Source organism: Bicyclus anynana, chromosome 12 (assembly GCF_947172395.1).
Source record: "Bicyclus anynana chromosome 12, ilBicAnyn1.1, whole genome shotgun sequence".
Taxonomy (NCBI): Eukaryota; Metazoa; Arthropoda; class Insecta; order Lepidoptera; family Nymphalidae; genus Bicyclus; species Bicyclus anynana.
The window spans coordinates 2,390,060-2,414,726 of NC_069094.1; the positions used below are offsets into that span (position 1 = coordinate 2,390,060).

Genomic DNA, 24,667 nt, shown 5'->3' on the forward strand with positions numbered 1-24,667 from the left:
TACAATAAATTTATAATTTAATCCGTTATACGCATATCACCGATAAATGCGTATTATACTAATATTATAAATTTGAAACTGCGGTTTATTGTACAGAAACTATCAATTAAGTACAAATTGATTTCCATTTAACACGCAAGGGGCGAGTTTAAACAATTTTATTGGTATAGTAACAAATTTTAATTGGCCTCATTAATGTTTTTAATTTAAATGAAAAATGTAGGATTTATGTTTGGCTGGTGGGAGGCTTCGGCCGTGGCTAGTTACCACTCTACCGACAAAGACGTACCGCCAAGCGATTTAGCGTTCCGGTACGATGCCGTGTAGAAACCGAAAGGGGTGTGGATTTTCATCCTCCTCCTAACAAGTTAGCCCGCTTCCTTCTTAAGACTGCTTCATCACTTACCATCAGGTGAGATTGTAGTCAAGGGCTAACTTGTAAAGAATAAAAAATAAAAAAAATATGTTTATTTTTTCTTTTGTAATTGAAATGCAAGTTGTCCAAATTTATTTTAAATCTATACTATAAAGTTTCTAATGTTGTAGGGGGTAATTAAAATCTAGATCTACTGAACCGATTTTGAAAATTGTTTTACCACAAAGCCACGTTATATGTGAGTGTCATATGCACTTTATCTCTGTATTCTCACGTTAATGGGAATGTGGGTGTATCTGCGGGGCCAATACAAGAAAGAAGAAAGAAAGAAAGATCTTTAGTTCTAAGTAATGCCACATATCACATATTAAATTCTAAATTATATTATGGCTTGATACGTTCGCTGCGGCACTGATTTTTCTGTACTTTACTCTGGTGCGTTACAAGGTTTTTTGACCTCATACAAAAACTTTATGTGGTATGGTACGAGGTCCGTCGACTTCGTAACCCTTGAAAAAGCTAGACTTACGAAGTCAATTGACCCCGTACCGCTGCGAACGTGTTAACTGCAACGCCACCTTATTTGTGAGTGTCATAGGCTATTTGATTCTTGATATTGTACTTGTCGGAGAAAACGCACCTGAGGTACAGAGCAGACTGGGAAAATGGCAGGAGAAATTGGAAAGTGTTGGTCTACGAATCAGTCAAACGAAAACTGAATATTTATTCTTGGACTTTGGCGGCACATCTCAATCTTCCAAAATTGCCTTAAATGGTGTATATGTGTAGAAAAGGAGTGGATGATGAGTTGACGAGTAAAAGAAACAAATGGAAAAGGTTAACATATTTTTCCCACCCCACTTAAGTGGGATAAGGGTAAGGAGATGTTGATGATAGACTATTTGATCCCAGTATTCTCACGAGAACGGGAACGAAGCGGTTGAAATCGCGGGGTGTCGGCTGGTTATTAAATATGGGTAGTACCTACCTTAAAATGTTGTTTGTTCGCTGTGACTGATTTGGTATTCTCGTCCCCAGGCAATGTGAAGAGATGAAGGCAACTCCAGGACCCCACGATGTAACCTCGTAACATGACTCCCAGCAGCTTCGCTCTCTACATCACCAGCCTGTTGTGGCTTGACCTCACACACGCTAAAATCAGTAAGTGATTATTTATTAAAATTACCGTCCGTTATCAACCTATATTCGGCTCACTGCTGTGCTCGAGTCTCCTCTCAAAATGAGAGGGGTTAGGCCCATAGTCCACCACGCTGGCCCAATGCGGATTGGCAGACTTCACACACGCAGAGAATTAAGAAAATTATCTGGTATGCAGGTTTCCTTACGATGTTTTCCTTCACCATTTGAGACACGTGATATTTAATTTCTTAAAATGCACACAACTGAAAAGTTGGTGGTGCATGCTCCGGACCGGATTCGAAACCACACCCTCCGGAATCGGAGGCAGAGGTCAAATCCACTGGGCTATCACAATATCTTTAAAATTAGCATAGTAAGTAAAAATCAGGGTATTATAACTTTCAAGTGAGTGTCTTTCAGTATAGTGGACTCTAAATGGATGGACTGATTATGATGTTTTAGAATTTAAACTATCGTGAGTGTTGTTCATATTAATTTATTACGAAACACGACTAAAACTCACGTGATTGTTGTACGTTGTATCACGTGAGTTTTAGCCTTATTTTGTAACTAGCTGATGCCGCGCGGTTTCATCCGCGTGGTTCCCGTTCCCGTAGGAATATGGGCATAATATATAGCCTATAGCCTTCCTCGATAAATGGGCTATCTAACACTGAAAGAATTTTTCAAATCAGACCAGTAGTTCCTGAGATTAGCGCGTTCAATCAAACAAACAAACAAACTCTTCAGCTTTATAATATTAGTATAGATAAATTACGATTATCATCATTATCATCATCTTCATCATCATAAACAGCTGATGGACGTCCACTGCTGGACATAGGCCTCTTGCACATATGAGGTGGAGGTAGCCGCCACTAATTAAGCCACCAAATAAGATTATGATGTTCTATTTCACGAGTCGTGGGAATCGAACTCACGACCATGGATATAAAAGGCCAAGGCGTCACTATCCACTGCGCCACCAGTCCATTTGTTTAACTGAAAATATATTTGGAAAATTTTACAAACAAAGTCGAGGAATAATTAGTGTCAAAAAATAAACTCAGTATAATAAAGTTATCTTATTCCCGTATTCCGCTATTTAATATTCCTATCGCAAATTTTGTTTTGTTTTGTTTCATATTATTATCAAACAAATCCCCAGTTATTGTTTAGGCCTTATAAAAATACTGGCTCCAGTGCTCCAGCCATTTTACTCGGAAACTTTTTTTAGGACCGAAAACTTTGTTGCCGCGTACAAAACATTTTATGGAGATTTTATTAGTCGGTATTAAAAATGTACGTTTCGCTTAACTCCTCTTTTATAACTACTTATTTGAAATTGTTTCACGCAAAGTTCGTAAAACTTGATGATCTTAAACGCTAAAATATATGTGTCGACTAAATATTTTGGTTTTTTTTTTCTAGGTTGTGCCGAACATGACAGTATGGTGCTTCCATTACTTGAATGTCTCGCCTTGCTCAGGGACGATATTCACTATTTTGACATAATATGCTTGTTGACATATTATAGGTGCGAAATTGAGATTCTATGTAACAAACGTCATCCGTCATACTGGTCGGTATTTTTTAATAGGTAGATGACTTTTTAGTTAATTGATCTGGTGTTTATTTTAATAGGTTGACAATAAAGACCAAATAGTGAATAGGCCAACTGTTGGTTGAGGCATCTGACAATACAATAGTGCTAAAACATTGTGGTGTGTGGCACAATTTTATAGTAAAGGTTTAAAAACACAGTGGTAGGTGTAGGAAAACCACAAAATTCCACACTTTTTCACATAGTGATTTTTCGAGAGTGATTCCTACAATATTATTACGCAATATTAATGAATATTCTACAAAACAATTTAGCGTATAAGGGTAGCATTGAGAGGTTAAAATATTATCTCAGTACTACCTTTACATTATCATCACCATCAGTTAGTTATTATTATAGAATATGGCTTGCCACATAGTGGGCAATAATTAAAAAATCTCTATACCAAATACCATCAAAATCGCTTCCTAAAATAGTTCACGAACAAACAAACTCACTTTAACATTTAAAATGTTAGTATTAAATTTGTATGTTAGTATTAAATTCAAATATCTTTCCAGGTTACTTTTGGCACATCACCGATCTTCATTATGACCCGTTTCACAACTCCCAGGAGTTCCATAGAGGTGAGTTTGGATACCGAAAATTTACTTTTAATATTTAAAGTTGGACCGCACTCCGCTGCGTTACATTTTTCTCTGAGCGGACTTTTTGAAATATTATTGTTAATAATTTTTGGTTTACATTCAGTACGCTGTGGTGATATTAATTAAACAAAGTTTGTTTTGAAATATTTTTGCATTCTGTGCAAATATATTTTGATGCTTCAAAAGAATTTTATGGTAATATTCGCATCGGAAATTCTTTTTGAAGCCCAAAAAATGAAGTATATTTAAAAACCTGCAACATTTCCTCCGTCTCATTGATGAGCGTTGGAAAATCATAAACTCACTCGTCTAAGAGTCGACAAACGAAAAGTTAACAAAACATAAAAACTGAAACGATCAATAGACTTTATAAGGGATCTTATTCATGCAACTTTTATGCGACATCAAGGTAATTCACTTTTAAAAAACGATTTAAGGATCATAATTATTGCATAATTAGCACATTACAACTTTTGACTCTGTAATTTATGTGCAATATTTCATGATTCCGTGTTAGCCCAGTGGATATGACCTCTAACCACCGATTCCGGAGGGTATGGGTTCGAATCTGGTCTGGGGCATGCACCTCCAACTTTTCAGTTGTGTTCATTTCAAAAAAATAAATATCACGTATCTCAAACGGCGAAGGAAAAACATCGTGGGGAAACCTGTATATCAGTGAATTTTATTTATTCTCTGCATGTGTGAAGTCTGCCAATGCGCATTGGCTAGCTTGTGGACTATTGACGTAATCCCTCTCATTCTGAGAGGAGACTTGAGCTCATTAGAGCTAAATTTTAGAAAGTTTTAAATATTTGGTATTTTAAAGGTTTTTATTAATTAAAGGTGCCATTGTGTTTTCTTGACCCAGCGGTCCGATACGATGATAACTTCAAAAACCAAATACAAGAGTTAATCGCGAAGCATCTCGCACTAGAAGTCGAGGTGCTTTTTATTAAAAAGATAATTTTCTCCGCTCCAAAAAGCTCAATGTATCGATTCCTCGCGCTTGAACGGTTACATGTGCTACGGTGAATTGTAGACCCTCTACGTGATTTGCTACGACGCTACAACATCGTAACGAGCGCTTATGATGACATCCTTTTGAATAAGATCAAAAAATATGTCGCTTGATGAAATGATGTTGTATGACGTATACAACAAGTACAAAGGAGGAAGCTCGAATACCTGGGTCATATAATGCGAAACTAAAAATATCACCTGCTCCAGCTTATTATCCAGGGAAAGATAAAGAGGAAACGAAGGCCTGGTCGTAGACGTACATCTTGGCTCAAGAACTTACGCCAATGGTTTAATATGGGTGAACAAAGTTAAATTAGCCATAATGATTGCTGACCTCCTATAGGAGATGGCACTATAAGAAGAAGAAGATGACGTATACTATCATACTCGTATTGATAGATATACTAGCGGTGCTTTTACCCACGTACTTGTAGTTCCCGTTCCCGTAGGAATGCGAGGATAAAATATTATAGTCTATGTATATCTTACTGTTAAATTGTGTAATACGTTAGTTTATAATCTCACGCGTGATATTATAATCTACCGACATCTCGTGAACTGGAAATACTGATTACAGTTTTTCGTGTTATTTTTCAGTATATTATAATCTATCTATAATTATTATAAAATCTTGATTTTTTTATAAGCATCAAATACTAATCATGAAGTACGACCAAATATTAAATACTAGCAGACACCCGCGACTTTGTCCGCCTTTTGACTTTTTTTTTATTCTTTACAAGTTAGCCCTTGACTACAATCTCACCTGATGGTAAGTGATGATGCAATCTAAGATGGAGGTGCCAGACAGCTAGACCTGGCCCAATTAAGAAAACCTCAATCGGTCTAGCCAGGCATCGAACCCAGGACCTCTGTCTTCTAAGTCCACTGCGCATACCACTGCGCCACGGAGGCCGTCAAAAATTCGACTTTCTTGATTTGATTCGGAAACCTACTAACTATAAGCTACGTCCCTACCAAATTCCATTATCATACGTCAATTGGTTTTCGAGATTACGTGATGAATGATTTTTCGCATTTGTAATATATTAAGATTTAGATTAATACGAATGGTTATGTTAACATAATATTTATGCAATGGCGTGCCTCAAAGGTTTTGCTGAATCAAGTCAAATATAAAATATTCATCATGTTCTGCAAATATATTTATATTCTAACTTTTTATACGGCATAGCGTGACTTCACAATATTACAGTTTGCAGGCATGTTAAGAAACAGTTTTAGTTTAGAACATGCTGTTTGAGTTGTAATAATAATAATAATAAAAACTATGTCTAACCGTGTTTGAGCTATGGCGACATATATCTTTAATAGATAATTAACATATGAAATTTTAGTGCCCAAATACTATGTAATATGCGCTGTAGCGTGGTGCGGGTGACAGTTGCCTTATGACGTTCATAATGCGTACTATTAACGTGAATTGCGGCAAACTTTCAAGAGTGAAACAAACTGTCACCTGCACCATGCTATAGCACACGATATATCACATAATATCATAAACGAAGTTTGTAAGGATGTTTGGATGTTTAACTTTAACGTTTATTTCTCTTTAACACTAAGTAATCTAATCTAATGGTCCTAAAGTAATGTAATGTAAGCGTAGCTTGTGTTTTGTGTGCTAAGATAGCTGATTTCATCATAATATTCTTTATAGACTACATATAATACATCTACATATAATATATCTACCTACATATAATAATAATCTCCTTCGTTCGACATTGGTTTTCCTATTTTTGTAATCCACTTCTGAGTCTGTTAAAACTAGTTTATTCTAACCATACTTTTGACGCGGCTTTTCTACAGCATTTCTACGCGGCATCGTACCATAACGCTAAATCGCTTGGCGGTACTTTTTTGCCCACGACCGCAGTTTAACCACTAGACCAGACTTGAGCCAATTTAGAACATATAAAATCTTAAGTTGACCCTAGCTGGGAATCGAACCCAGGAGTTTATGTTGAGAGTCACAGCACTAGAGAGGTCGCCAAAAATAAATGAAATGAAAATACACTTTAATGTACACCCAAAGAAACATACATTACAATAAATACAAATAAATCTAATACTTATAATAAATTTGTAACAGGTCAAATTCTGTAGGTACATTGAAGATATTTTGAAATTTTGAAGAAGAAGAAGATTTTTGAAGTTGGCATTATAAACTGAAGCCAAAAATACGTATATTTTACATATATTTTTTACATACATATATTTTTAGTTATTTACTTTTGTTTGTCTCTCTGTCAGCCTGTCCATGTTTAAGTTTTTCAAAATACCCCCTAATTGGTTAAAAAGGGGTTGCAGTATTTTAATATAAATATCGTTCATTTTTTGAGTTATATAGTCTTGTAAAATTAGTGGACTATTTATTATTCATAACGCATGCGAAAATATAAATGAGAGGGTGAAATAGGGGTTCACAATTTACATCGATTTCCACGCGGACGAAGTCTCGGGAGCCCTCTAGTACTAAAATAAATGTTTTACAACATTTGCCTCATTACATCACTGTACTAATGTGGTACAAAACTAGCAAACAACATTTTGTTTCACGTTGTAAATGTCTCCACATGATAAATGTGCTTGTATCTAAAAGAAAAGTTCAAGTTTTTAAAACACAAAGCATCCATTTGTTTCACAAATGTCTAGATATGATAAATGTACGAGAAACTACAGCATATGTACATATCTAAGCAATCATGTCGGAGTCAAATCGATATCAGAACATGGAAGTTTGGTATAGAGACATGTGTCATGAAAAGAGTTTATCATAAGGACGGCAGCATACCGGGAGTGCATTTATGGATAATTTTATTTCATTAAAAAAAATGACGCTTCAATTATTTACTTCTTTACAAACTTACTTAATTATGGATCAAATATGGCAAAATTATCTTTCATCAATCAAGAGGGATATTACTCTAAAAACATTTTCTTTTGATTTTAACAATTTGAATTACACACCGATTATTCTTGGCATGTAAGAGTGCTAAAACAATAATGTTATTCAATTAAAAGAGGGCGAATCCCTTGATTTTGTTAACCTCTATAATGACGAATATTAAATCTTTTATTTTTAAATTTTGTGAAAAGAATACAAAAGCCAAAATGAGATTAATTAATGCTTTAAGAAAACATTGAATAATTTATTTATTCCATATCTTTAAATAATAATACAGTAAAAAGAACAGAGAAGCACTCTGAAACCCTACATAGGAAGGGATGTTTTTTTTTACAATTTTATTTTAAAACAATTGTTAAAAATTAAAAAAAATGTGTAAACAAAGAGAGTAAGTTTTTTTTAATACTCACTTTATGCCTCATAGAAATAATTCACAATTGAAGTTGAATCTTGTCTAAATGGTGTAATTTAGACGCTAGATTCGCTGAGTGTGCCACCCGCCTAACCGCTCAAGCCACCGGGTGGCACTTTCCATTCATTACACGTATCCGTTGTGGAGCAACTTGAATCGTAACATCGAGATTTGCTCCAACTCCAGCCGAAGCGATGTTCTAATATGCATTTTGATATAAGCGACATGTGATAGGAATGACAACATTGACTTAGGGGAGACACCTTGCCTTTGCGTCAATTATTTTCCTTGTTTTGGATGAATACCAAATAGGCAACACGGTTACAGGTAGTTTGTGTGATATATTTATTTCTAACTAATACTAATACTACCGGATTTCCTGACTTCGTCCGCGTGGAATTCAGTTTAGGAACCATGGATTTTCTGAAATGAAAAGAAGTCTATTATGTTAATCCAGAGTAATATTTATTTGCATTTCAAATTTCAGCCAAATCGCTTCAGTAGCCGCAGTTTAAGGAGGAACAATCATGCTTACATACACACAAACTTTCGGCTTTATAATATTAGTGTGGTAAAGGGGTTAAGTTTGCTCAAAATCACTGAACACCCCCCGCGGTTTCACCCACGTAGCGTAGTTTCTTTTCGCTTGGAAAAAAAACGGGGTTAAAATACAGGCTTTCTATTATTAAAGGAATTATTAAATTCAGTTTAGTATACCAGATATTACCTACTAGAGAACCTCACAGACTCAAAACTTTCTTTATACATGTAATACAAGCTACTAAGTACTAGCTACTGTGTGAGCTAGACTAGCTGCCACTTGATATCTCCCGAACTAGAATATGGTTCAGTGTGATAAAGTAGTAAAGGTAGGTATATGCAAAAACAGACTATATCTATCTATGTAACAAACTCCATCTAAATCCGTTCAGCCATTCTGTAGTTGTAAATTGTGAAACCAACCATCATGAAATATCATCATTATCATTAACAACCCTGTTTGGCTCACTATTGAGCACGAGTATCCTCTCAGAATGAGAGAGGACATATACTACAGCCTTTTTTGAAGAGTACTGTTTACCAACAAATAAATTAAAAATAAGTGTTTAAATGACTAATCGTATTTTCATACTTAATAATATTTATAATTTATAATTGGAGGGTTTATTAACAATCCATATTTATTTTGAAATAAATAAGTTATGAAATGACATGCACCTCCAACTTTTCTCACTCACAACTCACAGTTGTGTGCATTTTAAGAAACTAAATATCACATGTCTCAAACGGTGAAGGAAAACCATCGTGAGGAAACCTGAGAATTTTCTTAATTCTCTACGGGTATGAAGTCTGCCAATCTGCATTGGGCCAACGTGGTGGACGACCGACGACGACGATAACGACGAAATGACGTGCGTTTTTTACCTTCATTTCTGATTTCTTTGTTGGGAAACAGTACTCATTAAGAAAGATTGTAGTATAGTATAGTTATAGGTTATGTTAAATTATTATTTTGTACTATACTGTATTTCAAGCTCAACCAAGAACTGTTATCTTACTGTCATTTTATTCTCAGGCTGCAAGCACAATCGTGGCAGCAACGAGTCGCCACACAGTCACCGGAATGGCCGCCACCGTGACCACACGTGTGACAGCTCGTGGCCGCTCATACAGAGCGCAGCCGCGTTTATGGCTGAGCGACATCCCGACACGCTGGAGTTTGTGCTGTGGACTGGGTAAATAATAGGAATTGTCTTTTGGATTCAAGTCATGTCTAAGAGCCCGTGGACCCTAGACTTTCGTCATTTTATAAAAACTAAAAGATTGTCATGCTTCTACTATATGCAAGTACAGTAGCCAATTATGGTGTTTGGACCGTGGTGGCTTTGGGAGGTATTACGTTTTAAGGATCAGGACCCTCAGCCGTTTAAGTAAAACGTGTAATTTTTTTTATATTTTTCTCGCCATTATATGAGAAATTATATTTCCAGTCGCCGGTTACTTAGCTTCGCAGCAACCCTTCGAAAGACACTAATTTAACTTGAAACATCAGTCTTAAGCGAAGGGTTGCCGTTAAGTCAAGTGTCTGGCGAATTGGGATATCATTTCTCATATTATGCGGATAAAAATAAAAAACAAATATACTTTATACTTCAGCGGTTGAGGGTCGAGATCCTTGAAACATATTGTCTCCCAAAGCCATCATGGTCCAAGCTCCTTAATTGGTTACGGTACTTATCTATGGTAGGAGCATGAGCTTATAAAATGACGAAGGTCTAGCTTTCGCTAGCTCTCCGTCTAATCATATGCCACCGCGATATCACAATTTAGTACTAGAATTTTTGTGACAAAAATCTACCCACTATACTTATTTTTGCTACCAAATAGCCTGCATCTGGTCATACTTAACACCTAGATTAGTTGATGGAGTCACGGGGGCCTTATGAAGAACGTGTTCCTTGCGTTGCGTTGTGTTGCTATGTTTAAGTTTGGTCATGGTTATCCAGTTACCATCGGTTGGGCCGTTTGTCATCCATCAATTTTTACTATAAAAAAATCACACTGTTTGATTTATGATGTGTTATTCTAAAGAACACTTATTTGCCAAAGAATATGCCACGACAATCTAAAGTGCCATGGTCATTACACCAAGTGTCGCGGGAAATAAAAAAATCTTCACAAACATCTACGATGATAACGGAGGATACGTTTTTTATGATTACTACAATTAAAATCAACATTCAGACTCCCATTTTACATTATTACATGATATAGTGGTTTGGTTAGTAACCAAAAGCAATATTTAGTTACTAGCGGACGCCCGCGACTTCGTTCGCGTGAAGTGAGGTGTAAACTTTTAACTACCCCTACCCTACTCCTACCCTACCCTGCCCTACCCTACCCTACTCCTACTCTACCCTACCCTACTCCTACCCCTGCCCTACCCATTAAGGCTGCACACGCGACGGAAGCTTAAAAAATGTAGTAACTTCTCCCGTTTTCCCAACATTTCCCTTCACTGCTCTGCTCCTATTGATCGTAGCGTGGTGAAAAGTATACTATAACCTGCCTAGGAGTATGAAGAATAATTGTACCAAGTTTCGTTAAAATCCGTCGAGTAGTTTTTGTTTCTATTACGAACATACAGACAGACAGACAGACAGACAGACAGAAAGACAGACAGACAGACAGACAAAAATTTTACTGATTGCATTTTTGGCATCAGTATCGATCACTAATCACCCCCTGATAGTTATTTTGGAGATATATTTCATGTACAGAATTGACCTCTCTACAGATTTATTATAAGTATAGATTAAGTGTATACCTAAACAATGAGAGCTTATTATTCTCAACGTATCTTAAACGCCGAAAACCTTAGATCATGCTTTGATAGTAATTGTCTCGATGTTTTGCTCTATCAGAGACACATATTATCTTCGTAAATGTTGAAGGTACCTCTAATATAATAAAGTCAGTAACTGTCACTGTTTGTTATATACCGCAGTGATATTTTAATTAGTTTTACGTGTAACGGACGCAGTGTTTGCTATAATTTAGTAAAAAATAGATTGTTTACGGTGGATTGCATATTTAATAATTCTGCTGGTTTGGTTACGTGTTCAAGTTAACTTTAGTTGCATGAAATGCACAATTGGCAATCAAAAAAACATTGTAGCTGGAACGTTAATTGAAATGTAAATAAAATCTGAATCGACTTCATTAACTACCCACTACGTTTTTGCCTTTCCTTCGTTTCAATTTGTGTTAATCATGGCCATTGTACAGTCTCTTTTATACCATTATATTAAAATCAATGTTCGAATTCAGTTGCTCAGTTTCTTACTTACCACCTACCTTATTAGCCGACAGACGATCACTGTTAGACATAGGCCTCTTGCATGGACCTCCAAGCACAACGGTCTCGAGCCGCCAGCATCCAGCGGCTCCCTGCAATCTGCTGGATATCTTCGGTCCACTTAGTGGGGGGTCAACCAACTCTGCGCTTTCCGGTGCGAGGTCGCCATTTCAACATCTTGGGACCCCAACGTTCATCCGCTCTTCGAACTATGGGGCCTGCCCGTTGCCACTTCAGCTTCGCGACTCGTTGAGTTATGTCAGTGACTTTGGTTCGTCTGCGAATCTTCAATCATCAATCCATTAACACTCCCATTCTCCGCTAGTGTTGTTCTCCCTGCCTAGAATCTGTGTATAAATATGTATGTTTTCTCTTTTTCACTCAAAAATGACAGCAGAGTGCTCAGAGTTATTTTCTGATATAGTAACAGCCTTCTAAACATTATTCACATGTAATTTTTGTTCAAGGGCTTGTAATCTAGTATGTCTGTAATATCGATTTGGATAAAACTTGATATAGAAATTAATTGGACCTTGGAGCAGAACATGGACTACTTTTTATATTCCAGAAAAATACACGGTTTCCGGGGAATTTGTGAAAACCGGAATATCAAGCAAAAGTCCGCAATTAAAATATAATTTATTTATTTTATATGTTTAGGTGGTTTCATTGTAAGTTTCCTTATTAGCTTAAATGCTATTCATTAGCAAACACCATTTAACACTGCACCATTCCACGATGTGTGGCCAAATTTTGTGCAATAATGTATAAACAGAATTACGGACATAATTCTGAATAATAGTCCGTAACATCTGGCATCGTGGCCACTCTGCCATAGATTACAGAGGGCAATACACAATATTCATGGCACGACGTGAGGTTGCTTTCTAATCGGAATTTCGGTTTGAATTACGTCGGGACGTTTAAAGTACGGCCTGGTCTAACAGGTTTCGATGTCTATTGTTTTTATACACATATTTATCTATTTCATTTATTAATACTTGCACTTTAGTAAATAATTTATGTATACAGAGTAACATGACAGACAAGTTTTCAAGGTTTAATTATGAACTCACGCACTGACGAAACCTTTCTTTCATTATTAAGGACAGAATTTGTGTTACAAATAGATACAGAATAAGTAACTAATAGATAGGATTAATTATCTTATAGACAAACAAACATATGGGTCTGTATTAAGTACAGTTTCTAAAGTTTAAAGCGATTAAAATATATTTACTAATAACTGATTATTATTAACTACCCGCCTACCCGATGCTTGAGATTTCGTCTGCGTGAAATTAAATTTTTCACAAATCCCGCGAGAATCCGTTTACGCTTTTCGATTTTCCGTGATAAAAAGTAGCCTATGTATGTACTAGGGCATAATCGCTCCCCATTCCAAAATTCATCCAAACTAAATGTTAATACATTTTTTAGTTTTTTTTTATTTTATACAATTTAGCCCTTGACTACAATCTCATCTGATGGTAAGTGATGATGCAATTTAAGATGGGACCGGACCAACTTGTTAGGAGTAGAAAGAAAATCCACACCCCTTTCGGTTTCTACGCGACATCGTACCGGAACGCTAAATCACTTGGCGGTTAAATCGGTAGGGTGGTACATGGCTGCGGTCGAAGCCATCAGCAGCCTGAATCAGCCAGCCAGACCAGAACTAATAAAGAAAACCTCAATCAGCCCAGCCGGGGATCGAACCCAAGACCTCCGTCTTGTAATTTTACTGCGCATACCACTGCACCACGGAGGCCTTCAAATAAAGCTTAATCGAGCTTAAACAAGGATAACCTTTTTTAGTAAAATCCAGTTTTAATATGATGGAAATACTCGCAAATGAAATAATTTCTCTGTTTGACAGGGACATACTGTCGTCATCGATGGAGCATCTAAGCGAAGAGATCAAACTGGAGGCAGTGAGGAACGTCACCGACATCCTGAGCAGAACCTTCAGCAGTCAGTTCGTGTTCCCAGCGCTGGGCCACAACGACCCACCACCTTCAAAAAAGCTGGTCGATATGTGGAGTCAATGGTTGCCAACGGAGGCGCTATTATCATTTGAGACTGGTAACCATAAATTTTATTGACGTTATCCAACAGCCAGTGGCGTGCACTTCATATATGCAAAGAGGCACTGCATACCCTAAGGACTCATTACAAGCCTATGTTAGGCCACAGAATACAAAGGACAAGAAATTTTCCAATTTATAATTACAGCCTAGATAAAACCTTAAGCACATCAAAGCCAACATTAAAGATATTTATAGTTTTATAGTTACTTTATTTTTAAAAAAAAGTTATAGGCATAGGCAGGAGAGATATAATCGGAGGCTTATCCACTGGGCTATCACGGCCACTATCACAAAGAATATAACCCCAGAGTTATGGAAAGTACTGCATGCTGTATTAGACAAATTTGTGAACATTGTGCTTAAGTATCGTGTAAAGAATTACAAGCACTTGCCAATGTAGTTATCTTGAAATCAGAAACCGACACTTGAATTTTATTTATACTATATGTATTGTGTATTGATGATTGACATTGTTGTAGGTGGTTACTACACAATAGAGCAGTCCCACAGCAAGCTACGCATAGTAGTACTGAACAGCGTGCTGTGGGCGGGCGGCGCTGCCAAGAACGACGGGCCCCACCAGGGCCGCGCGCAGTGGGAATGGCTGCAACAAATTCTCATCAAGGCTAGGAGTAAAAAGGAAATGGCAAGTAGCATGACGTGGCATTAATTTGCTATAAAACAAGGCTATAACTCACGTGATACAACGTCGGAGTATGCTCGACTAGTTTCGAACCCATTCTTTTACACGACCCGATCCAAACGGCAACAAGGCAACGCGGCAGCGCGCGCGGCTGCTCACAGCGCGCGTTGAGAGGGGTTGAGAGGTGGGGAGTGAAGGTTGCATTATATTTCCGTAATAGCGGTTGGAAATAGCCATTTCATTCATTGTTGCAAACAAAAGACTTGGAACAAGATAAATTAAATTGGTTTGCTTGCAAAAATAGGTCCAATCAATATGACATTAATGAACCGTCTGAAAATGTAACGGAACCTAAATAATTAAACAATAATATGCTTCAATAAACACCAACTGTGTAGAAGCTGTAAAACAAAGGCGCCAGTCGTAGAGGCAATATATTTATAAGGCCTAAACAACTGATGCCTCGTTGCGTAATCAGAAACAAAACGGCGAAGTTATGACATGAATACGAAATGGCGAAGTAATCACGTTTATACGCATACATAGATTTTGCCCGCGACTTTTCTTGTATCAAATTTACAGTTCTGTTGAATAGATTTAGACAAACATACGAGCTCGCCGGTCCATATTTGAGCAACTTGGCGGGCTTAAGCTTCATATCCCTTCACCTATAGGGATCATGGCCTTATGTTCGTTAGGATAGGCTTTATAATGATGATACTGGCAAGTAGATAGGATTTTAGTTTAAGTAAGTTTGGTAAAAGGAAAGGATGACCTCAGACAGACAGCAGGAGGCACATAAAGAAGGATAGCATGATTATGGAAGTGTCCGGAGGAGGTCTATGCTGCAGAAAGAATATTCAGTGTCAATTATATATTGCAATAATATTAATTTAAAAAAAAACAGTAAATAAAGACCTTATTATGTTTGATAGGCAACATTTACATGGTAAAAAAATTATATTTCTTTTTTTAGCGTGTCCTAGCATAGTGACCGAAAGCGCCAGAGTGTGGGCAATTTCGTTCACTTATTTAAGTTATTTTCATTTTAACACAAAATGTTTTAACCAATTTTCATGAAAATTAAATGGGAACAATCTGGAAACATGTTCTTTCAAACAAAAAAAGAATTTTCAAAATTGTTTAAGAAACTACCAAGTTATGGGGTAACAAACATTTATTTAAAAAATATATATATATAAACCTCCTTTTTTGAAGTCAGTTAAAAAGCAAAAAAAAAAGATGATGATGATGATGATTATAATGTTTTCTTTGAAGGTCTACCTAGTAGCCCACGCAGGGCCCGGGGTGGAAGAGAGACACAACGCTGGAAGCTCCACAGCAGCAGGAGGCGGGGAACTCACCCCCACAGCCAACGCCAGGTTGCTGCACTATATCAGAGCCTACAGTGACGTCATCGCTGGACAGTTCTATGGGCACAGACATGCGGACACGTTTAGACTTGTTTATAGTGAAGGTAAGGTTAAAGATAAAAGATAAATTTAATCTCCATTTTTCACATGCTTCAAATATGAATGGTTTAACCATATGTCGAGAGCTAGTCGATAATGCTAGCACTACAGCCACTCCTGCTGTTAAGGCAGAGACCCTCAAGCGGTGTAAATACAACTCATCTCTTGTTGGAGATTACATATTTTAACCCGTTTGTGGCCGTAACACTAAGTCCGTGGGGTCCGAGTACTCGCTTTATTTTTAAAGAAATCGCAAGAACAAGACGCTGTCCTATACTTAAAAATCTAGTAAAGTGCATCGACCATACAAAAACCTAGTAAGTCTCTGATACTTACTAGGTTTTGAAATGGTTAAAGTGACTTACTAAGTTTTTACGTGGTTCAACGCGGTTAATGATGTGCCTTACTGGATATTGATGCTTAAATATATCTGGTATTATTGATCTTTCACTGCTGTTGTTTTTAGAGATTGTGGGGACTTACTAGGTTAGCAAGATTATGCAATAAAACCATTTTTGAAAAAAAATGTCCCTTACTAGGTTTTGAAATGGGACTTACTAGGTTTTAAATACTGCCTTCTGGGCACTTTACCAATGGGCATCGATTCGGACGAATTCTACGACGCCTTCGTCTTTAGATTTAAGTTTACCTAATATAAATTTAAATAGGGATGGTGCGATGCGATAAAACTCGACCAGGTTTTTACGCCAAGTAGGTAGGTATTGTCTTGCATGTAAGGCGACCATGTGACCAAGTTTTACTGTTACAGTTGTCCACAGCGCGTGATGCAATAATGTTATTCCTAATTTAAAATACATCACGAATAAATGCTATGAAAGTATTTTTTACGTCCTCTAACGTATGTGTACGCGATTATGCTCCTTATTTGTAACGAGGAACGGTATGAATTCCTATGAATATATTTTTCTGTTAATATGGCTCGGTGATGCAAGCCGTGTTTGTAGAAATTATATTTATACTATTAAGTCATAAGGACTTAATAGTATTTTTAATTCACGCGATTAAACTTCTTATTTCTAAAACGAACGAAAAAATTCAAATTTCTATGCAAGTATTTTTTACTCTTAAGATTTCCAGTTTATGTTTTTGTTTCAAACTATAAATCGTACGTTGTAGCATGGTGCAAGTGACAGTTCATATCCGATTTAAAGCTTGCCGTGATTCACGATAATAATACGTATTATGAATGTCATATGGCAATTGTCACCCGCACCATGCTACAGCGCATAATATAGTATAGGATAAAGGATTGTGTCTTGTTTGTATGATGACGGCATGGATAATATTCGTATTTATATACCCAACCCAACTATTTAATTTTAAATGTCTAACGATCATTCATTCTGATCTAGAAGAATGATATTCAAAAATACTAAAATTTCATCAAAATCGGTTCGAATTGGATTTATTTTACAGAGCTTATACGGTTTCATAAAAACAAAACGCTACCGCGATGTTAACTACTAGTGGTGCCATCTAGAAACGCCCAGGTAAACTGCTCTGGCAATCATGGAACATAGATACAGTATACAATCAATAATATAGGTATATAATTAAAAGTAAAATATTATTTTACCTTAGATACTTCATCACAACTCTTGCCACTGATAATAATAATTAATCCTGTGTCGTCGGCATAAGTAATAATTTTAAAATTGGGGAGCTTAAAAGAACAAAGGTCATTTATGTAAATTAGGAACAATATTGGGCCAAGGACACTTCCTTGAGGTACTCCGAAAGTAACAGGAGGCACTGTTTGACTGGTGAAATTGTCGATAAGAACAGATTGGGAGCGATCTGAGAGATAGCTTTTTACAATTTATGTTTTTGTTTCAACATTCAAAATTCAAACTAGGATTGTCTTATTTGTATCATGACATGACGATTGACGGCATGATTTTTAGTATTATCTTTTTTTGGGCGCCGCGGCGTAGCTCGTACTTATATACATATACCCATTGGCCACTAGCCAACTATAAATTTAATTTTACATGTCAAATTAAACGATCATTCACTCTGATTTAGAAGAATGATATTCAAAAATACTAAAATTTCATCAAATCGGTTCGAATAAGATTTCTGAGCAGAGCTTATACGTTTTCATAGAAACAAAACGCTACCGCGATGTAAACTACTAGTGGTGCCATCTAGAAACGCTCAGACAAACTGCGAACTGGCAATCTTGGAACGTCAATACAATTAACAATCAATATTATAAACAATTAAACGTAAAAATTATTATTTATTATTATTAAAAGTAAATTGTAGCAAGTAAAATCCAAGATCTCACATTTCACCTTATATTAATAGTGGAAATTTGCTAAATATGGCAGCAAGAAGAAAATTGCACTTGGCAACTCTTTTGTTTGGCGTTCTTAAAGATAAAAATCCAAAATATCTCTTTGATAGATTGCAATGGGACAAAGAGTCTAGCGCCCGCTCTAACAGAGTCTGGAAACTGAGAGCACCTCAACACGTTACTGCTGCGTTTCGGGGTAGTTTTAGATACGCTGCCACCAAGTGCTGGAATAATCTTCCTCCCCCCTTGCGCAATGTCAGTAAGTCCAAAGCCTGGTTTAGGAAATCGGTAAAAAACCTTTTACTTTTACAACAGCAGGGTAAGTAACAGTCTCCAATTCCAGGCTCCTCACCTACTTACCCTCTTTAAAAAATAAATTAATATTAAATAAGGGAAGGGAAGGTTTTGAGGTCCCAATAAATTAATTTTATTTATTTCTACTCTATATTATATTTCTCACTGAAAACGACTAATAATTTATTTATTTATAATAAACACACAAAATATAATTATAAAGGTATATATATTTATATGATTATTTATTATGTTCTTATTATTAATTATTAATTAGTGACACTTCTTCTTGTTGTTTCCGCCCGCGTCACCACATGGCTCCACGGAAGACAAGCGCTGCGCTGGTGCATCCATCACTAGCGTAGCACATGCTGAGTGGTGACCATTTTGGTACCACACACATCATTTTTTATATATTTTTTTTTTTTGGATTTAATTTAGTTTTATTAGTTTAATATCTCTAATTTATTAGTTCACTATATTTTTAAAATTACTTTCTTTAGTTTTAAAGTATTTGTTGTCTTTTGTGTATTATGTGTGTGTGTGTGTCCAAATAAAGTAATTTTCTTTCTTTCTTTCTAAAATATTTTACTTTCTTTTTCTCCCAATTATTTCTTTGTCATCTTTTTTTAATTTTTGACTATGTTAATAACATACAAAATATATTAAAAACACATATTTTCTCTATAAAAAAGTTTGTATGTATGTATTTTTATTACTCTTTAACGCCGATTCTACTGAAGCGATTTGGCTGAAATCTAGAATGGAAATAGATTTTACTCTGGATTAACACATAGGCTACTTTTTATCCTGAAAAATCCATGGATTCCCGACATTTTAAAAAACCTAATGATTTTGATGGTATGAATTTTTGTTATTCTTTCACGCTTCTGCTACCGAACCGAATCAGCTGAAATTTTAAATAGAGATAGATTATAATCTGGATTAACATATAGGCTACTTTTTATCCCGAAATATCCATGGTTCCCGAGGGATTTGTGAAAAATTAAATTCCATGCAGACGATGTTATTGTCACTCTATCTAATGTTGAAAACAGCATTAAAATCTGTTGAATAGTTTAAAAGATCTAAGCGAACATACAACGGAGGCAACTTCATTTTATACTGTGTAACTTTAATTATACTTCATTGCATCATTAGGATTAAGTCGAATACGATGATACGAATACAGTGAGAATACTCAAACGGACCAAACCATTTGAGTTAGTGTTTAATGACTAGTGATAGTGTAGTGTTAAGTGTTACATGGAAGATCACGTGAACAAAGTGACCTAAAGACGTAATAGTTAGTGAAACCCTAAGATTAAGTTTAGGTTAAAGTTAAATCACTAATTAGTCACATAAGTAGGCTAGATCGTAATTTTATAAGTTCCAAATTGGTACTTTACAACAGGCAAAAAAAAAATTGGATTTAGTGATTTTTTAAATGTTGATATTTAATTGGTAACTTCGCACAATTTTTAAAGAAATTAAAATAGGTAAGTCAAAAAATGTACCTCTGACCTCCCTTTTGGATAACGCTCATACTTCTTTTCTTTACGCGGTCGTTGGAACAATAACACATTACAGTGTTATGTGTGAATAAATTCTTCTTTATAGTCTTAAGTTCTCTACAAATCCTATAAAAAATCACAATGTGTGGTAATGTTTAGTTTTGAGTATTGGTAGATGAATATTGACAAAAATATTCATGAATAATATATTAAATTATGTATATTCAACACAATTCTACTATTTTTCACAAAACATTAATTTAAAAGTACCATATATATATATATGGTTTTCAATTAAAGTTTGAAATAAAATGAGTTCTAAATATCTTCACAGAACATTAATTTGAGAGTACTTTAAAATCCATCACTTAATAAAGCTTTAAAGAGCTTTGTCTTCGAGTAATGTGCGTATGATTAATAATAATGAAGTCAATTATTTACACAAAGAAAACACGGCTTACACGCTTTTCATGCTAAAAGCCTGGTGAAATATTTTTATGTTTGTAGCCGCAATATAAATTAATTGTTCTACATGTTTGAGTTATTACTAATTGCGTGTCATAAGAGTTGTAATACGTGTCATATAATGTGATCACATAATATTGGAGCATTTAATAAAGTAGATTATGAAACTAAACAGTTTGCGAAATTGTTATAGATATCGTAATTTCAGGAAAACGTGTTGAATTTATATTTAGTAGTGATAGCTTAAATACTTAAGTGTATCATGAAGAGACGTCAATACAGCAGAAATGCATTTTTACCCGACTGCAAGAAGGGTTATGTTTTTCGCGCGTATCTTTTAAGTATGTTATGTTTATTACCTCATATCTTCCAAACCGCAGAACGGATTTACGTAATTAAGATATCGTTAGCTTAGTCTTGATAACTCAAGTGTACTTAGATAAGTTAAGTTAAAAAACCAACACAACGACTGTGAGACACATTAGACTCGAAGTGAAAGAAAAATAACTATAAAGTCAAAATTCATTTATTTCAATTAGGCTTAGTTTACAAGCACGTTTGAAAGGTCAAGATTATGTCATAATTTAATTTAATTTAATGGTGGTAATAATAGTCGAAAACTTAAAACTAAAGTTACGAGGGTTCCAAACGCGCCTTGGTCCGAGAAGAGCCCACAACAAACTCAGCCAAGGTTTTTTTTTTGTTTACAAACTTATTTAAAACTAAGCACACAGTCGTATATTACAGTTTAACGCTATTTTTTTTTATAATTATTAAAATCATTAACACTATAAAAGCCTTTTCCAAAAGCTTGCGTTTAACTTTTTGAGAGACATTCCAGTAGCTTCATATAGAAACCAAGTAATGTGTCATTTTATACTTTACTTTACCTCTAATGGCTCTAATGTCGAATTAGCTCGATAATTCTATTCCTACAATATAACGCTTTAAAGGACCTAAAAGCCCAACGTATGGTCGATGGTATTATTGAACTTTAATAAAGTCTTTGACTTTAACTCATTCCCGCCGGTCTTGTACAATACAGAGGTCAAATTGTCACACAAAGGAAGTGTACCCCATACACGCTTTGAGCTCAGCCTTCTGCCGTGACAAGTTAAGCCACGCAATGTTGACATTTAAGCTGCTGCTGTATTAATTAGTTTTCATACGCGGTTGAATTATACGCTAATTGCTTGTTATTCGTGACCTACGCGTATTTTTATTTTTATTGTAATACTAACGGACGCCCGCGACTTCTCATGGAATCTAGTTGAACCATGGTTTTTTTTTTTGGGATGAAAAGTAGCCCACAGTAAAATCTATTTCCATTTTAACCCATTTACCTACCGTGTCACATAGAATACACCAAATGTAATAAACTATTATGAAGTACCCTTGATACCAATTTGCTTACTTATGATGTCAATGTCAAGTGTAAGGTGTAAATATTACTCCAAAAAAGTTTTGTAATAATAGTTGAGTTTATTATACCACTAAATACATGTTTTGTACAGTGACTTATTTTGTGATGTCATCACTTAGGAACTGCCCCCTTTGGAATTGTATTTTTTTTTTATATATGCTCTATGACACTTTATGATGTTATTAAATTAGACAAAAACACATAAGTTACAAAAAAATGGTTTCAGGTCTAAATGGGTTAAATTTCAGCCAAATCGCATTAGTAGCCGTAGCGTAAAGGAGGAATAAAAATACTTACACTCACACACACACACACACACACAAACTTAAGGCTTTATAATATTAGTGTGATACTCTTAGGTACGAAATGTCCTTGTTGGACCAGTGGTTAGCCTAGACCAGACCTCAAAACCCTGAGGCTACTGAAAATTTCTTTCTTCTAAGAAATTTTCATTAAAAACTCTTAGCCCGGATTTGATTGGCGCCTAAATTGATGTGAATTGTGCCACATATTACAATGCATAATTGCAGTAGTAAGCAATATTGTAGTGACTGTTGTCTCGATTACCTGGCAAATCAATACCAAAACTCATGTGTTAGAAGCATCAAACACCACTCTGTCATGTTTGGCACAACCTTGAAAAAGGTACTAGCGCAGCATTGCTACATGAAATTGGACCATACGGTGCTGATTTTCAGCTGTTTGCAATTGGTGTTAATACAATATCTTGGGTGATATTCGGGAAAAACAAATTTTTAATACTGTATTTATTTGCAGGTCGTCCAGTATCATGGGCTTTATTAGCGCCTTCGCTAACGCCGCGCGGTGCCGGCAGTATATCTAACCCCGGATTGAGGCTTTATAAATTTGAATCTAATACAGGAAAGGTGAGTGGATGACTTCTTTTGTGATGTAGTTATAGGTTCTTAGATGCTCGTTTAGTCGAACTTGCCGCATCATTAATTTACCCTAAACTATCTACACTTTCCAACGCCATAATTTTTGTTTCGTGAAAGCATGCAGTCAGCCGAACATAGATCCTTTTTGGAAGTCTGTTAAAAAAACAAAGTTCCTTAAATGCACGATGTTCATATCAAATTAATTAGATTGTTTTTAGGTACACAATAATTTAAAATTTCTTATTATGCATAAAGTCCTCAAAAATCCTAATAACAGCAATTTTAAACTGCAAATTCTGAAATGTGTATGTCATTCGATTGTCGAATCATCAGCAAATATTTGTACATTTGGGCTTATTAATTCTCTATTAAAGTGAAATGCACACAAAATTAAGCCACAAAATGCCGTGTCAGATGAACTAGGCAAAGAGCTCACGGCCATAAATTTAAGAGCTTAAATCTTTTCCAAAGTTCAATATTCACTCGGCAGCATTTATCGCTGCTGCTTTATGGCTTTTCCGTGCTGTGATTGCTGTAAATGGAATTTTATGAATCGACCAGCGCATCGGCTTTTGACATAATAGTTTTACGTACGTTCTTTATCTGCTAAAATAGATAAAAACAAATAATTAAATAGTAAAGAAATAGAAAATTAGTAAAATGGCTTATGAATGGCCAACTTGAATTACATTAATATCTTTACGTTCTACTAGCGGACGCCCGCGACTTCGTCCGCGTATTTTTTCGCGATGTCATCTTTCAACCCACATTCACATCACATTCTATTTTGCAAGTTTTATAACTTATACCTAATAAATAGTCCACTTATCATTTTACATTTACAAATGTACCTAGAAAAATTAAGGACTTTCCGTACAAACTTTCTACCTCTAATTCACCCATTTCTGGTTTTGTTTTCGCGACAAAAAGTATCCTATTATTTTTCTCCGTATTATGGTCTCAAATCGTCTTAAGTATCATTTGAATTCATTCTGTAGTTTCAGCGTGATGCCCGGTCCAAAAAAAAGCAGACAGACAGACAAAAAATAGAAAATAGGCTTCAGTATCGAACCCCTACCTCTACCCTACTCCTACCATACCCGCAATCTTCTCTTTCCCTACCCCTTGGATAGTGCTAGGATAGGGGTAGGCACTTTAACATTCTACAAAACAATAAATACTCGTGAACTACTTAATGTAGGCTGATATCATAATGTCTAGTACATTATGATATCAGCCTACATGACATTATGATATGAGCCTGACTCCGCGTGGTCCCCGTATTCTATTGGCTATTTAACACTGAAAGAATCTTTCAAATCAGATCTTTAATCTCAGAGTTCCTGAGATTAGCGCGTTCAACTAAACAAACAAACTCTTCACCTTTATAATATTAGTATAGATATTAAATTTTATTTTAGTCCTTGAACTCTTTTATAGACTATCTAATAAAACAAGTTAATAAGATGTTTGCAGACGTACTCTCCTATACTATAATATCCCATTTCAGAAGTCTAAAATGTAGAGAAATAAATTCGTTTCGCCTTGTTAATCGGAAGGCGGATCTGATAAAGTAAAGAACATGACGTTGCTTAAT

General features: G+C 35.6%; 1 protein-coding gene across 1 annotated transcript in view; it reads left to right on the forward strand.

The window, feature by feature from the left end:
• The window catches only part of LOC112046248 (acid sphingomyelinase-like phosphodiesterase 3a), a 96,260-nt gene that overhangs the window by 62,152 nt on the left and 9,441 nt on the right, over positions 1–24,667 (forward strand). The window contains exons 2-8 of the mRNA XM_024082830.2: positions 1,415–1,537; positions 3,641–3,706; positions 9,668–9,827; positions 13,830–14,035; positions 14,520–14,686; positions 15,962–16,160; positions 22,949–23,058. Coding sequence (XP_023938598.1) covers positions 1,468–1,537; positions 3,641–3,706; positions 9,668–9,827; positions 13,830–14,035; positions 14,520–14,686; positions 15,962–16,160; positions 22,949–23,058 — 978 coding nt within the window. The 5' untranslated portion in view covers positions 1,415–1,467. The remainder of the gene's footprint in view (positions 1–1,414; positions 1,538–3,640; positions 3,707–9,667; positions 9,828–13,829; positions 14,036–14,519; positions 14,687–15,961; positions 16,161–22,948; positions 23,059–24,667) is intronic.